Source organism: Rhamphochromis longiceps, linkage group LG7, assembly GCF_057381845.1.
Source record: "Rhamphochromis longiceps isolate RC_006_pf linkage group LG7, R_longiceps_female_GT1.1, whole genome shotgun sequence".
Taxonomy (NCBI): domain Eukaryota; kingdom Metazoa; phylum Chordata; class Actinopteri; order Cichliformes; family Cichlidae; genus Rhamphochromis; species Rhamphochromis longiceps.
This window is the reverse complement of record NC_140563.1, coordinates 27364755-27382663: the sequence shown is the minus strand read 5'-3', so window position 1 is coordinate 27382663 and position 17909 is coordinate 27364755. Positions and strand designations below refer to the sequence as shown.

General features: G+C 39.9%; 1 protein-coding gene across 1 annotated transcript in view; it reads left to right on the top strand.

The window, feature by feature from the left end:
• LOC146665454 (aminopeptidase N-like) overlaps positions 1-17909 on the top strand; it is a 36390-nt gene that overhangs the window by 3918 nt on the left and 14563 nt on the right. Inside the window, exons 3-15 of the mRNA XM_085413145.1 lie at positions 243-359; positions 7661-7847; positions 7953-8095; positions 9467-9603; positions 9704-9830; positions 10597-10751; positions 10826-10939; positions 11036-11179; positions 13264-13329; positions 13440-13505; positions 13917-14089; positions 15968-16047; positions 16156-16286. Of these exons, the coding sequence (XP_085269271.1) occupies positions 243-359; positions 7661-7847; positions 7953-8095; positions 9467-9603; positions 9704-9830; positions 10597-10751; positions 10826-10939; positions 11036-11179; positions 13264-13329; positions 13440-13505; positions 13917-14089; positions 15968-16047; positions 16156-16286 (1640 nt within the window). The remainder of the gene's footprint in view (positions 1-242; positions 360-7660; positions 7848-7952; positions 8096-9466; positions 9604-9703; positions 9831-10596; positions 10752-10825; positions 10940-11035; positions 11180-13263; positions 13330-13439; positions 13506-13916; positions 14090-15967; positions 16048-16155; positions 16287-17909) is intronic.

Sequence of the window (17909 nt, the reverse complement as noted above, 5' to 3'; positions counted from 1 at the left end):
CGTCCAGATGAACAGAAGAAACTTTTAGGGAATGCCTTAATAGTGTGTCATTATTATAAAGGGTTACCTTCAAATGTTTTATTCACTGTTATTAGTGATTTATTTTCTCTGTATCTGCATTTAGGTTTCTCTACTATACTTTTATTTCCGCAGAGATTTCATTGGTGCCTGTGTTAAACTACCGCTGCAATGGAGGTTGCATTAATATAAGTTAGCATTTTTCTTTTTTTCATGTGTTTCAGGCCAGTCCACTGTGCAGTTTGAGTGTGTGAAAGAAACAAATTTGATACTGATTCATTCCAGTCAACTGAGCTACACCAGGCAAGACAACAAACACATGGCCAGTGTCACCACTGCAGGTACCATCAAAGTCTTGATACAAAGTAAAGTAACAATTCTTAATTTTATTAGGATCTCAGAAATCATTTTACTAGTTCTGCAGTTAATACTATTGCATACATAAAACTGTGAGAGCAGCAGAAGATGTATTGAGTTACAGATGTTTTCAAAGATATTATTACCTTTCTGATATTAACAAATTAAGTATTGCTGTAGGATAACACATTTTAAAAAATCAAAATTTTGAAGAAAAAACTCATTTATGCATGTTTAGCTTTTGTTTGTGAAGGTTCTCAGTCATCCAGATCATTGTAGTCTAAGGAGCTGCGTCTGGACTTCTTTAAGTTTCTTGAAGACGTTTCAGCTCTCATCCGAGAAGCTTCTTCAGATCTAAGAGCAAGCCCTATTGGGAGTGTCCCTAAGAGGGCTGTGGACCCCCTATTGATCCTCTGCCTAATCACCAGTGTTGGTCAAGTTACTTGAAAAAAGTAATCAGTAACTAATTACTGATTACTTCCCCAAAAAGTAATCCCGTTACTTTACTGATTACTTATTTTCAAAAGTAATTAATTACTTAGTTACTTAGTTACTTTTTAAAAACACGATTTTCAACCTGAAGAGGTGATAAAGTGATAGATCTTTCAGCCCAATTCTACTTTTTCTACATAATCCATCATACAAAATGTAATCAAATGGAAAAATCTCTTTTTTTAACTTGTTTTATTAGTTTTAATCTTTTAACTTTATGCATCAAGCAAAAATTTAATTATATGCACCATTCTCTGAGTTGAATAAATTAGTTTAACATTTAAACCTATTTTCTACACATTCCAGCACATAACATAAAATATTCTTTTGTGTTTACACTCACTCTTTCAAATAGATGCAAGTAAAACACAGCAGAAAATAAATAAAATGAAAGACTAGCGGTCCTTTTGCTCTATTTTCACCTGTAAAGCAAGAGTGGGGTAGGCGGAGGTTTACCCTGGTGCAGGTGTGCTGCAGTGGTCAGTTGAAGAATCCACGAGTTTCTCTGTGAGTTTCCCATTACGTCAGTGCTTGTTTAGGGGTTTTTTTTGCTGTAAAAAGAAGTTTTCTTCCCACGCACAACGGACGCTAATGTTTTTGTCACTTTTTATGGAATCAAACTCAAAGTAAGGTCAGTACTTCCACGCTTTAAACGCTGCACGCTCATACTCTCTCCCACACTCGATATATTATCCATTGTTGATCTGCACACAGCTGTTGTCACTAACGGCGCACTCGCTTACGTCACTGTCGTGAGACATTCTCGCAAAAAATCACGGTTTTAGTAACGCAGTAACGCAGTGTTCCTACGGGAATGTAACAGTAATCTAATTACCGTTTTTGCAATAGTAATCCCTTACTTTACTCGTTACTCGAAAAAGTAATCAGATTACAGCAACGCGTTACAAGTAATGGGCAGTAACGCGTTACAAGTAACGCGTTACTGCCCATCTCTGCTAATCACAAGAGCCAAAGTGTGCAAATGGGTGTGTGTGTGTGTGTCCAAGAACGGGTCTCCAGCACCAGGCACCGACGTGGTCCACGCCTAATGGCTGAAGAAGCTGACTGCACTCCATAAGCATCTGCAGTACAAATAAACCAGCTGCTAGTCGATGATAGACACCCAGAATGGCTAACTGTAGGGCGGACAGTCCTGATCCCCAAGGACACCAGAAGGGACTGGTCCCATCCAACTACCAGCCAATAACCGGCCTCAGTACCACATGGATGCTCCTCTCAGGCATCATAGCAGCTAAGATGAATAGGCACATGGCACAATACATGAGAGGGGCACAGAAAGGGATTGGCAAGAATACCAGAGGAGCAAAACACCAGCCACTAGTAGATAGAGCAGTTGCCTGAGACTGCAAGACTAGGCTGACCAACCTTGCACTGCCTGGATTGATTAGGCCTATGACTCGATGTCCCACACCTGGATCCTGGAATTCCTAGAATTGTACTAGATCAACAGGAACATAAGAGGCTACGTTAGCAACTCTATGGGGATGTGGTATACAACACTAGAGGCCAACTTCAAGCCCATAGCACAGGTTGCAAACAAGTGCGGGATCTACCAAGGAGATCCTCTGTCCCCACTGCTGTACTGCATAGGCCTGAATAGGGATGGGTACCGGTATTTTTTTTGTATCGAAAAAATATCGAACCGTGACACCAAAGTATCGAACCGAACGGTGAATTTTGTGTATCGTTGCAATATATATATATATATTAGAGATGGACCGATCCGATATTACGTATCGGTATCGGTCCGATACTGACCTAAATTACTGGATCGGATATCGGAGAAAAATAAAAAATGTAATCCGATCCATTAAATATCACGAAAGCACCTCACAAAACTTGCAACATGCCGTAACTCACCTCAGAACGTTAGCACGTCGGAGCAGTATGCATCACGTGATAGAGCGGCTGTGGTGGTCTGGATAGCATTTGGAGCTTCGCTAGCAACCCGGCATTTCATCTCCAACAAAGTTATCCCCGAGAGAAGTAAAGCAAGTGTGCAAGTCCATCTCTGAATGTTTGTAAAGCATTCCTGCGTTAAGCTTAACAAGCGATATATGGAGCGACTGCCTCTTCTCTCTCCCTCCCTCTCTTGCTGCTACTTCAATCATGAAACTGCTTAATGATCAGCTGATCGGCTTTTCTGTCGCGAGTCCGTCTCTCTTGTTTGTTTTTGGCCCACTTTGCACCAGAAAGAGGAAACCAGCGGCTGAACAACAGCAGCACGTTTAAGCTTGATAAGCTGTTGTTAGAATGTATTTAATATTACTTTCTACTCGAGGATCTTTTTCTACGTAGCTGACGCTGGTAACTGTGCAGGGGCGGATCTAGCAAAGTTTAGCCAGGGGGGCCGATAGGGCATTAACAGGGAAAAGGGGGCACAAAGACATACTTTTCTTTCTTATTCTCATTTAAAATGTCTAGCTTTTAATAAATAATTATCTGACACCCAAAGTTTTAATTTGATGTAAAAGGAATAGAAGTTAATTACTGTATAAAGTGACTATTAAGTCTAATATATATACCCTAGTAAGCTATAGTACTTTTTCCTTTGGGAAGGTACCATCTGTGCAGTCTGCAATTTTGTTGAAGAAAGATCCATCCATCCATCCATCTATCCATCCATGAAAAATAATTGATTTCTGTGCATTTTTTTTCACACTGCATCAAATTAAGGTTGATTACATCGATTAAGCATCATGAGGTGAAGCGTGAGGGGTGGTTCCCTATTTTTTATTTATTTATTTTTGTTGTTGCTGGGAGTTGGAACCCTATTAGTTAGGTTGCTTAATATTTACGCTAAGTACTCTTTAAAATACCAGAATAGGGAGGATGGTGTAGGTTTAAGTTTATTAGATTGATCAGTATTGCTGAACTATGAAATATTTTTTTTTGCATACAGGTATAACAGAATAGCTTTAGTGTAGTTGTTGTTTTAAACTTGAGTATGAACTTATACAAAATGCAGAAAGATATTTAAAAAAACAGTTTTGTTGATTAAAAAACACTATATCGGATTCATATCAGTATCGGCAGATATCCAAATGTATGATATCGGTATCGGTATCGGACATAAAAAAGTGGTATCGTGCCATCTCTAATATATATATATATATTACGGGTGCAACGATATTCGTATCGATATTGAACCGTTCGATACAGTGCTTTCGGTTCGGTACACATATGTATCGAACAATACAACATTTGTAATTTATTTTATCCATGTTGTAAGGAGAGCTTAACTTCTGTCTCGCTAGCTTGCCCTGCGCTCACTGAATCTGCGTTCGACTACTCCGCCTAGGCTGCACTGTCGAGCGCAGATCCACTGAGCGCTCAACACAGACAGCATAGTCAGAAGGAAGAGCGCAGGGCAAGCTAGCAAGACAGAAGTTAACCTTTCCTTGCAACATGGACCTCCCCCACCCTCATTCAGATCTGGCGTTTGGAATTATTTTGGTTTTCATGTGACGTATGACCCTGAAGGTAAGCGAGTCATGGACTAAAGTAAAACAGTATGTTGGATGTGCCACGCAATGCTCAATTACATGGGTGGGAACTAGTGTGTTAGCGCAGTTAGCTCGTTAACGTGTTGGCCATCTAGCCCCATGCACGGGGCGATCGGCGGTAGCTCGTTAACGGAGATTTGCCGTGTTGTGGCGTTAAGGTCATTTCAATGAGATTAACCTGAAAGCACTAGTGGGAACACAACGAATATGACTGCACATTTACGCCGACATCATCCTAGTGCAAAGACAAAAACAACAAGCATGCTACTAACTTTAGCCGAGTCATTTAGACAGCTGTTAGCACATGATTCTCCTTATGCTGCTGAGAATATAGCCCAGAAGAAGCGGATAGTATAGCTTTTATTTTGGAAAGAGACATTTCTCTGTAATAAACTCTCTTTTCCAAAGATGAGTGATTCCTCAATCAGATACAGGGCTCGCAATATCGCTAGCCCGACGTCCTGGGGCTAGCGATTTTTTCAGTCGGGCTACCAAAATCTATCTCTTCCCTGCCCGTCGGGCTATTGTAGGAAGGAAAAATATATGTCAATGCTTTTGCATTCTTTCAGAAATGTAGCTGGGTAATTATGTCATTGGCATCGGTGAGCCACTGTCAATATGTGACATATTGAAATCGCGTTTGAATTTGCGCTTGTTTTTTTGCTTTCACTTTGCAATCGTGCGAACTGTGTATAGAGAGCGACAGCACATAATTTGTGCACCAATTCCTCTGACATCGTCTTATTAATCGTTAGCTTACTATGCAAACATGACAAGTGAAATCTCCCGCAGCAAGCTTAAACATGTGAGAGGTTGATCGCGCAGAGAATCGCTGACCGTTATGTGAGTGCGTGTGTAAAAGCAGCAGGATTTATATTTCAGTTCTGCTGAGCCAAATAAGACAGGTCAGGGTGAAGTGACAGCCAAAGAAAAGCTTACCACAAAACGGAGAAGTTATGACAAATCAGACTATAAGGCAAAAAGAAAGTGCAGCTTTATGGTTTCATGGACAAAATAATTTCTGTGGCTGCAATATGACGAGCTAAATAAACAGGGCTGCACATAAGTGGTCCGCAGGTGCGCATTCGCTGTCAAAATAAAAAACACGCACAAGGGTTAGGGTTAAATTTAAAAACTGTACTTTTGAGTTAAAATATATATTTATAATTTTAATAAATGACAAATTAAAAAGGCATGAACATTTTTTTGTATCGAAAAAATATCGAACCGTGACACCAAAGTATCGAACCGAACCGAACCGTGAATTTTGTGTATCATTGCACCCCTAAAATATATATATATATATATATATATATATATGTATGTGTGTGTGTGTGTGTATATATCCACACATATATATATACACACATATATATATGTGTATATATATATATATATGTATATGTGTATATATATATATATATATGTGTATGTGTATATGTATATATATATATATATATGTGTGTGTGTATATGTGTATATATATATGTGTGTGTGTGTATATATATATATATATATATATTAGGGGTGCAACGATATTCGTATCGATATTGAACCGTTCGATACAGTGCTTTCGGTTCGGTACGCATATGTATCGAACAATACAACATTTGTAATTTATTTTATCAATTTTCCTTCTGACGATGCTGTCTGTGTTGAGCGCTCAGTGAATCTGTGTTCGACTACTCCGCCTAGGCTGCACTGTCGAGCGCAGATCCACTGAGCGCTCAACACAGACAGCATCGTCAGAAGGAAGAGCGCAGGGCAAGCTAGTGAGACAGAAGTTAAGCTCTCCTTGCAACAGGCAAATTGAACCTCATTCAGATCTGGCGTTTGGAATTATTTTGGTTTTCATGTGACGTATGACCCTGAAGGTAAGCGAGTCATGGACTAAAGTAAAACAGTATGTTGGATGTGCCATGCAATGCTCAATTACATGGGTGGGAACTAGTGTGTTAGCGCAGTTAGCTCGTTAACGTGTTGGCCGTCTAGCCCCATGCACAGAGCGATCGGCGGTAGCTCGTTAACGGAGATTTGCCGTGTTGTGGCGTTAAGGTCATTTCAACGAGATTAACCTGAAAGCACTAGTGGGAACACAACGAATATGACTGCACATTTACGCCGACATCATCCTAGTGCAAAGACAAGTGGAAGCAGACAAAAAAAAAGCAAGCATGCCACTAACTTTAGCCGAGTCATTTAGACAGCTGTTAGCACATGATTCTCCTTATGCTGCTGAGAATATAGCCCAGAAGAAGCGGATAGTATAGCTTTTATTTTGGAAAGAGACATTTCTCTGTAATAAACTCTCTTTTCCAAAGATGAGTGATTCCTCAATCAGATACAGGGCTCGCAATATTGCTAGCCCGACGTCCCGGAGCTAGCGATTTTTTTCAGTCGGGCTACCAAAATCTATCTCTTCCCTGCCCGTCGGGCTATTGTAGGAAAAATATATGTCAATGCTTTTGCATTCTTTCAGAAATGTAGCTGGGTAATTATGTCATTGGCATCGGTGAGCCACTGTCAATATGTGACATATTGAAGTCGCGTTTGAATTTGCGCTTGTGTATAGAGAGCGACAGCACTGATCTGTGAGTGATGATAATTTGTGCACCAATTCCTCTGACATCGTCTTATTAATCGTTAGCTTACTATGCAAACATGAGAAGTGAAATCTCCCGCAGTTTAAACATGTGAGAGGTTGATCGTGCAGAGAATCGCTGAGCTTATGTGAGTGCGTGTGTAAAAGCATTTCAGTTCTGCTGAGCCAAATAAGACAGGTCAGGGTGAAGAAGTGACAGCCAACGAAAAGCTTACCACAAAACGGAGAAGTTATGACAAATCAGACTATAAGGCAAAAAGAAAGTGCAGCTTTATGGTTTCATGGACAAAATAATTTCTGTGGCTGCAATATGACGAGCTAAATAACCAGGGCTGCACATAAGTGGTCCGCAGGTGCGCATTCGCTGTCAAAATAAAAAACACGCACAAGGGTTAGGGTTAAATTTAAAAACTGTACTTTTGAGTTAAAATATATATTTATAATTTTAATAAATGACAAATTAAAAAGGCATGAACATTTTTTTGTATCGAAAAAATATCGAACCGTGACACCAAAGTATCGAACCGAACCGAACAGTGAATTTTGTGTATCGTTGCACCCCTAATATATATATATGTGTGTGTGTGTGTGTGTGTGTTGTTGTTACATTCTTGGAGATTATACAGAGAGACCATTAAAGATGTTTTGTTTTTTTTCTCTCCAGATGATGCAGCTGCTCTGATTATAGAATCAACATGGCTGCAGCCAGAAACACAGTATCTGGTTATCAACTTAAAAAGTAAATTACGTCAAGGACAGAAGTATCAGCTGTACACTGAGTTCACTGGAGAACTAGCTGATGACTTGTCAGGGTTTTACAGGAGTGAGTATGAAGAAGATGGATTACAAAAGTAAGTCCTCTTTGTGTCCTTCTATGGCTGGATTTGTTTCACTGGTGTCATTTTAAACCTCTACAGTCTCACTATTTGCATGTGTGGAATTTTGATCATTTACAGGATAGTTGCCACCTCTCAGATGCATCCAACTTATGCCAGGAAGACCTTTCCTTGTTTTGATGAGCCAGCTTTGAAAGCTATTTTCCATATAACGCTCATTCACCCGCCTGGAACAGTAGCCCTTTCAAATGGCATGGAAAGAGGTCAGTGTACCTAAACACAGTGTCAAGATCTGCAACAGCAGATCATAAGGAGCACAGAAGAGGATCCAAATAAAGACGCATAGACACAGGAGACAACAGAAGCTGAGTCGTTTATTTAGGCTGGTAGACAACTGTGACAATACAAAAACATGAGGGCGATTAGGGAAAGTAGAGAGACATGGGAACAGAGCTGGAGCAAACTACACATAACGAGACAGGGAGAACAACACTGAATACAATGCATATGAGACAAGGAATACCAAAGTAAAACAGTAAACACGGCAGAGATAGAGACGAGGAGCCAAGATCCACAAAAATGTCCATGGAAGAGAACACAAAGCACATGATAGACAGACATGTCCAAGTGCCAGGGGACTAGAGATGGTAAAGACATGAGAGACAGAGAGAGAGAGAGAGAACAAACAGAGACGTCTGAGGAAAAAGGTAAATAACTAGAGGGCACGACTAACTCTCACTGGAGACACCGGACAAGACAAAGACAAAAGGAACTTAAAAGAAAGGAAACCAGAAATACAAATAAACTGAGAGACAACAAAGGAACTAAACTCAAGACTAAATGGTACAAAACTTGGACTTAAATCATCTTTATCATGCAAGGAAAGAGTCACGAAACCAAAATAAACTCAAAACACTGGATTAAAGACCCAGGACCATGACACACAGTTCAAATAACACAGTTCTAAGTGTTTTTAGTTTTAATTCTGTTGAATGCATGTGATGCATTCGGCGTTAGCATAAACCCTTTAGATTCAAAGTAATTTAGACGACTGCCAGACACAACCTAGACCTGGTGCTACAATTTGTGCTACGGAGAAATTTGCAGTCATGTGTTTAACTAAATGTCAATTATGAAAAAAGTTAATATCTTAAAGCTCTGTCATAATGACCAAATGCTGTAGCCAAAACAAGTCCGTTTTCTTAATACAGCTTCGCTCTTTAACTCTAAAACTTAAAAATAAAAAATCTTCGTGCTGCATGTGTTGATCAGATTAATTATGAGCTTCAGAATCAATAACCTATAACCTTACTAAATAGTAATTTAACAGAATAGCTCATATAAATATTCATGAATTTTTAGGAAATTTGACTAGCTGCTGGAAAAAGGTTCCTCAACTAGACTACTTTAGTTTTAATTCTGTTGGATTCACATGATGTAGCTATAAAAGACTAATATGGTATTTTTGTCACCCTGATGGGCAGGGTGTGTGTCTATTTTAAAGTTTGTATGTCTCATATGGACAGTCATCATCGTGTTTAACAAAACAAAAAGTTGCACACAGTAGCATTACCAAAACCTTGTCTTCTATTACTTCATTCATAGTCACTGATAACTTTAGTTGTGTTCTTCAGATATTGCTAACATCACCATTGATGGAGTAAGTTGGACAAAAACCAAGTTTGAACCCACCAAGAATATGTCCACCTATCTGTTGGCCATCATTGTCTCTGACTACACATATATCAATACCACACAAAAAGACCCTCAGGTAATTCTCTGTGTGCTTTGGTTGACTTGCTCCAAAACTGGAAGAAGTGTGTCAAAAACGTTTGTGAAAGAGTTGGTTGCTGTTTTGTTTTTGTTTTCAGATTCGTATCTGGGCTCGAAGGAAGGCCATTGACCTAGGACAGGGAAACTATGCTCTCAATGTAACTGGACCCATACTGGACTTCTTCCAGTCATACTATAACATTGCCTACCCTCTAACTAAATCAGGTGACCCTGCTTTTATAACAGGTGTTGTTATAACATGATGTTAGTGTTTTAGCTTTTCCAATTATTGGATAGATATTGGGTGGGTGGGGAGTTCTTTTACCTATCCAGATTACTGAGAGAGAGTCTGTCTGAACAATTTCAGATGAATTGATATGATTGTTTATTAACCCCTTGTATGAAAGCGAATTAAAAGTCTTGTTGCAAATGGTAAACATACTGAGACCCGATTTGCATAAATTAATAGAAACATTAAAAGAGGTTTCATCAAAAGATGACATTCAAAAACAAGTGTCTTTTTCATACATTGTTCATATTTATCATGAAGATAAATCCAGTTTCCACTTAATCTCTAGGCAAATCAGCACAACCTGGATTTTAATGAATGAATCAATTAATTCATTAATTAATTACCAAAGGTTTTGGTTGAAACCACAAGGTTTCACATGAAGGGTGGAAGCATAAGGGTAACAAGACACAGAAGAAACTAATCAAGTGCAGTGACACAAACGAAGTAAAACTACAAAAAGAGAGGCAAAAGAACCAAAATCAAAAACCATTAGAGTTCTTACTATAATTATAAAAATAAAGAAAATCAGAAAGCTATAAACTAAAAACTCTCATCAATAAAACTCACAGACCACAACAGTTTATACCAGTTGAGGGAATTAAGGAATTGTGTGTCTTATAACAAATTGTTTAATTACAATCTTAAGATAACTTGAAGCAATTCCTTAAACCTATATTAAATCTGCTCTCTTCCGCACAGACCAAATTGCTCTACCAGACTTTTATTATGGTGCAATGGAGAATTGGGGTTTGGTGACCTACAGGGAAACCAATCTTCTTTATGACCCTGAAACTTCCTCCAGTAGGAATAAAGAGAAGACTGCCACCATTATTGCCCATGAATTAGCACACATGGTAAGCTGTTTTGCCTTTTGATTTGTTCGCTCCTTGATAAATCAACAAATTAATTCATGCCATGTCTGGTACAGTGGTTTGGTAACCTGGTGACCCTGCGCTGGTGGAATGAAGTCTGGCTCAATGAAGGCTTTGCTTCATATGTGGCTTACCTAGGAGCAGACCATGCTGAGCCCACATGGAATGTTGTGAGAACAGACTTTTGCATTTGGACCTGATCTTACATGCATTCTTGTCATAGTGTAAAATTCTCTTAAAACATTCCTGTTTGTCTGTTTGCCCAGAGAGACCTGATAGTACTTGACGAAATTCATAAAGTTTTTGCTGTCGATGCCTTGACTTCTTCTCATCCTCTGTCCTCTAACGAAGACAGTATTGTCCTACCTAACCAAATCAGTGAACAATTTGATGTCATCTCATACAGCAAGGTACAGAAGCTGCAACACCATACAGTATCACTACTCATCAACTGCTAATTATCCTTAATTGAATAAGATTTATGTATGCAAACATGCCCAAATTGTCTTTATCTGGCCTTTTGAGTTTATAAAACCTAAGTAGTTTAAACAAGATTAATTGTAGGAGATTAATTGAGATCTCTTTTAACTTAACATATCTCACCCTACTGAATAACTACGGTTCAGAGAGGATTTGGCTTCAGATTTGGAGGTGTTGATTCTCATTCCCACTGCTTTACACTTGGCTGTGAACCATTCCAGTGTGAGTCAGAGGCCATCACCCGATTAAGCCAACAGAACCACATCATCTGTGAAATCAGAGAGGAGATTCTGAGACCACCGAAGTGAAAGCCTTCCTCCATTTGGCTACGCCTAGAAATTCTGTCCATATATATTACAAAAAGAATTGGTGCCAAAGGGCAGCCCTGGCCATCACCCACCTGAAATTAGTCTGATTCATTGCCAGCTATGTGGACCAACCTCATGGAATGGTTGTATAAGGATCAAATGGCTCATAGCTCATAGCAGAAAACCCTATACTCCCGAAGGACCTCCCAACGGACACTCCCAGGGATACGGTCGAATGCCTTCTTCAAGTCCACAAAGCACATATAGACTGGTTGGGCAAACTCCCGTGTACCCTTTATCCCCTCGAGTATCCCCGAGAGGATAAAGAGCTTCTCCAGTGTTCCACGACCAAGACAATAACCACCCCAGTCTGCCAATCCAGAGTTACCCCCCTGCCCCGATCTCTACACAACATTGTAGAGGTGTGTCAACCAAGACAGCCATGCAGTATCCAAAGCCTTCAGGAACTCAGGGCAAACCTCATTCACCACAGGGGCCCTGGCACCTCAAAGTATTCCTTCCACCCTGACAATGCTCTCAGCTGAAGAACCTTAACACCACTAGGGTTCAGATCCGAGAGGTTGTTCCTCCCAATCACCCCCCCTCCAGGTCTCACTGTCACAGACATGAGTGTTGAAGTATCACAGTAGGACAACAGAGTCCACAGGTGGAGCACCATCAAGCACCCCACCCGGGGACTCAAAGAAGGCTGGGTACTCTGAACTTTCATTCACTGCATAAGCGCAGATGACAGTCAGGACCCATTTCCTGACCCAAAGGCACTGGGAACAAGCCCTCTCACCCACCAGGTTAAACTCTGACATACAGGCAGCTAGCCAAGGGGACACAATGGGATACCCACCCCAGCCTGCCATTTCTCATCAAGTGCAAATCCAGACTGAGACAGTCCCCTCTCCAGGAGACTGGTACCAGAGGCCAAGCCATGTGTTGAGGAGCGCCCAACTATATCTAGCCAGTAACTCTCAACCTCACACACTAACTCAGGCTCCTTCCCCATCAGGGAGGTGACATTCCATGTCCCAATCACTAGTTTAGGTAGTCAGAGATCGGTCTGCCTGGGCCTCTGCTCCTGGCCGCTGTCCAACACACATTGCAACCGACTCCTAGGGCGCCTCCTGTGGTTAGCGGCCCTACAGGAGGATGGGCCCATGTCCCTTTTTCAGGCTGTGCCTGGCCGGGCCCCGTGGAAGGTCTGGCCACCAGAAGCTCGACCTTAGGCACCTTACCTGGGCCTGGCTCCAGGGCAGGGCCCTGGTAACCCTGTCGTGGGCAGGGTGAACTGTTCCCTCGATGTTCTACTCATAAGAGTCTTTTGAATGGCTCTTTTTCTGGTCCCTCACCCAGGACCAGTTTGTTATGGGTAACCCTACGAGGGGGCAACCCCACCCAACAATATAGCCCCTGGAATCTCTGGCACACACAAACCCCTCCAGGACAATAAGGTAGCGATTCACAGAGAGGGGTAGCGATTCCATAATGATTGAATACAAAATAAGTAATAGCCCTGAAGATACTGACACTGTAGATGTGAAAGATCAGGAATAGTACCACTTTGAGATAAATGTACATGTCCTGAATAACTAGTGTTTTTCAGCTGCTGTACACTCTTCGATATATTGTGTTAATTTTTTTTATTATTATAAACTGAGTAACTGATAGATTGAACAAAACTTTTACCTCCTCAGGGTGCAGCAGTGTTGAGGATGCTTTCAGACGTTCTCTCAGAGCCAGTCTTCATCCAGGGACTGAGTGTATGTTTTTGTATATTTCTTTTAGTTAGTTAATGAGATACATCACCTTATCCAATATTGTTCAGCCACAGATAATTAAGAATTTTGGATTGTTTTCCTTTTTTCTGCAGACTTACCTCAATTACTTTGGATACAGTAATATAGTAGGGAATGACTTGTGGCATCATCTGCAGATGGTAAAATGATGATTTCTTTTTTTTATTTACAAAGGTTGTATGTGACTTTGGCATTTTGTTACAGTTACAAAACATGATTGTTTGGTATATTCTCTAAAAAAGGGATAGTTACATTACCATAATTTTTTTTTAACATTTTATGGCATTTTGAAATTTCTCACACTACCAGACTGTGCAGCCAGACACAAAATCATCTGCATGTATTGCCATATGATCCTACAAAGGACTGAGGTTCTATTAAAACACACAGTACAAAAAATTTCACAAATTTTAAATTTCACAATAGCTGACAAATGTTATTACTGCAAACTTCTTATATTTTATTTTCATTTTGTCTTAAAGTTATTATCATTATGCCTCTGGTGTTTTTTTTTAACTAAATTCTTTTTGGTACTTTTTTTTAATCTACAGGCTGTGAAAGAATATAATGGTTCACTTCCTCATTCAGTTGATCGAATTATGAGTCCCTGGGTGCTTCAGATGGGATTCCCTGTGGTTACTATAAATACAGCCATAGGGAAAGTATCCCAGAAGCACTTCCTGCTGGATGCAGATTCTAACGTCACAGTCAAATCACCTTACAAGTATGCAGAACTACAGCTTTTGAAATGCAAATATGCTTTGACTCATTGTGGCAGTATTGAGAAATATGTCATTTTTTTATATGTCCTTCCCACAGCGTTTAGATTTAGTCTAAAGTCAACTTAGATTTAGTTACGTTTTGTTTTCATAGCACAAGTTCACAGCAATAGTTATTTCAAAAAGCTTTGTATAGTAATAAAAAATACCTGGCAATCTGAAAATCTCAAATAGCCCTTTGCAATAGCAGGAAGAAAGAACTCCCTTTTAACAGGAAGAGATCTCTGGTAGAATCAGGCTCATGGAGGAACTATAAACACATCAGGAAAGTGTTTGCTTGTTTAGGGTTGTTCACCACATCCGAATCAAATTCCTGATGAAGGCTCTTAGGATCCTGTTGCATCCTTCTCTGAAAGAACAATTTTTAGAGGGTATAGCAGACGTGGCAGTTGGTTGACTTGAAACTACAACGTAAATCTCCACATTTCTCAAAATAGTATTTCAGCTTTTTTTTTCTCGAAATGGCCTTTTGGGGTTAAACTTTAAATTGTGACAGCTCAAAATGGACAATAATAATGAAAGAAAATCTGAAATAACTGGCACAGGTAATGATACAGGTAGAAATCTAGACAGCAATGTTTGGTCTGTTTAACGATTCGATTCTTTATCGATTCTCTTATCGATTCTTGTTTTTAAAAAAGGAGAACACACAGGTCGATTAGCTTAGAACTTTGTTTTATATCGTCTCTTTGAACAAGATAGAAATTTAGCAGTAACATGGCCTTACAAACCCAACTGTGAGATCTTAAGAGATCCAGCCTATGGCTCTTCCATGGGGTGTCACGGGGTCCCCAGAAAAAAACATTGTAAATGTAAAATAATAAAATAAATATTCTTCTGTAGCAATAACAAAGTATAACATAAATTATTCTGTAGCAATTACACAAGAATATCCAGTAATGTCCCTGCCTACAATTAAACACATTCACTTACCGAAAATCGGGGGCATCTGCTGTAGCAAATGGGTGCAAACCTTTGACCACAAACTTAGTCCCTGCTCGGTGACATTCGTCTATCCTGGACTAAAAGGAGACGCTACCGGTAGACTGCAGCGAGAACTGCCAGCATCTGAGCCAGCCAGACTCTGTCTGTCTCTCTCATCATGGTCACCTAAATGCACAGTAATGGCAGGTTTTGTAATAAGGCAGATAGTGCTGACATAATATGCACTGTTAGTTGATTATTTACCTGCCGTATTAACGGGAGAGGACGTGCAAACGTTACCGCTGCTGCTGGGTTCGTCCAGAGCAGAATTAAAAACACGACATTCATTTAAGGTTATCGCGTGTTTTATGAGCAAATGCTTTTGCATATTCATAGTGTTTCCTCCCTTAAATGAAAGATCTACTTTGCAAGTATTGCAAGTTGCCCTGTTGTCATCTGTTCTCGTAAAGTACAACCAAACTTTTGAGCGGTTGTGCCGCTTAGGCGCCATGATTCCTGCCAGGTAAATGACGCTCAACAACATGGTGCCGTCATTCGAGGCGACTGGAATCGATAAGGGAATCGTTGCAAAAATGACAAACAATTCCAATTAATTGAAACAGTGGGAACCGGTTCTCAACAAGAACCGGTTTTCGATTCCCATCCCTACTTATAGTATTTATAGAAAGTTAGACCCTTTCTAACTCTCTATTTTGTTCAAACACTTGACACATGTAATCACATAACATTATTGGATCACCTTATTTAAGGTCCATTTAAACAGTGAATTGCTAAACCGAATTAAATAGAAATATTAAATTCACTAGTATTTGTCAGAGCTGCACCTGTTAGTAACTTGTTTGGTATATGAATGACGCTAAATGTGTTGCCTTCCCCAGCTATGAGTGGCTGATTCCTATTCGATGGATAAGGGGTGGTACGGTCCAGAAAGATATCTGGTGGCTCATGGAAAAGGAAGGTAAAGCTGGTACACAGTTTTAATGTGGTTTTACAAGTACAATACAAATGTAATTAAACTTTTTGAAAATTTAAGCATGTGGGTTTTTTTTTTCTTTTCCTCCATCAGTGATAAACTTAGAAATGAGGAGTGATGGTTTTTGGGTACTGGCCAACATTAATGTAACTGGATATTACCGGGTAAACTATGACTTGGGAAACTGGGAACGCCTTTTCACCCAGCTTAATACAAATCACAAGGTACACAGACACTCTCTGACATGATTCACATTTTCTCATTTAATGGATGCAGGACATCAATTTTGTTATTTTCTGTTATCAGTATTTATGCATATGCATAATGAGATATGCATATGTACATATAAAAAATTCCCCTCTCATCCCTGTGGGCAGTCTTTATCCTTCAAACTCAGGTCCTCAACCAGATCTTGGATGTTGTTCCTGGGATTTGGTGAAGCCACACCTAGCTTGGTGGGAGTTTCTGAACCTAGTGCTCCGATTACCACTGGAACCACTGTTACTTTCACCCTCCACATCTTCTCGAGCTCTTCTCTGTGTCTCAGCGGGGAACGCCTATGTATTTATGAAATGGACCCAAATGCAGACACAGGAGAGATGAACTGAGGTTTAAAGAAAAAGTGAGCCTTTATTGTGGCGGATGGCAAAACTAAACTAAGACCTACACTGGGAAATACTAAAATAGCTATGAAAACAATTTTCTTGGGGATAAATAAAGTATTATCAATCAACCAGTCAATCAACCAATCAAAACAGTTTCGATGGATAAGAACATGAAACTGAAAAGGAACATGCGACTATGGAGCTATGAAACGAACCAAACATGAACATGAACCTGAACAGTAGAGAAAACTCTGTGACTTGACCTGATTCAACATGAACGCAAACAGACGACCCAACAAAGACTGCATGGATCACACAGATCAGGGAAAGTGGAAACACATAGGGAAACAGCTGACACAAATGAACGTCATGACACCACAGGGAAGAGAAACACTAAGCACGTTGAACATAGAAACAGACTTTCAAAATAAACCAGGAAACATGGAGAGACAGAGACGTTACAACACCGGCTTGACAACATGAAACACACAGACAAGAAATACAAGTCATACTGACACAGAGGAAAAGAACAGACTCACACAAGGGAACATAGATGAAAACCTAAACTGGAATAACACTTAACTTAATCCTAACTGATAATACCAACACAAGACTTTTATTTTCACATATTTTCAATATAATATAAGAAATAAAAATTACAAAATGAACTCAAAATGCTGAGTCACAGACCCATCCCCTGAGACTCTGAGCCCCTGGTACTTCACCAGCTTCTCATGTTCCTTCTTCCGGATGTTGCTATCATTCGGTATTGCTAAGACTGTCACTACGGCTGTCTTCTTCTGCTTGTCCACCACTACTATGTCCGGTTGGTACATACCAAGCAGGAGCCCATCCTTCCATGATGGTTCCTCCTTGTTCTTGGGTTTCTGCTGCCTGAGGTATTTTTACCAATTACCTAGTAGTTAGTGGTAAGGCGAAATGACAGCCCCAATTTGACAACTGTAAGAATTTATATGATGGCAAGGACCAATCAGCTAAGTAAAGACAAATGACAGCCCATAATTCTTTTAAGAACTGAAGGTCAGTCAGTCTGGAAAATTGCTAAAACTTTGATTGTGTCCCCGAGTGCAGTTGCAAAAACCATCAAGCGCTACAACAAAACTGGCTCATAACAGGACCACAACAGGAAAGGAAGGCCAAGAGTCACCTCTGTTGATAAATTCATCCAAGTCATCAACCCTTTAAAAACTGCAAGTTAACAACACCTCAGATTAGAGCCCA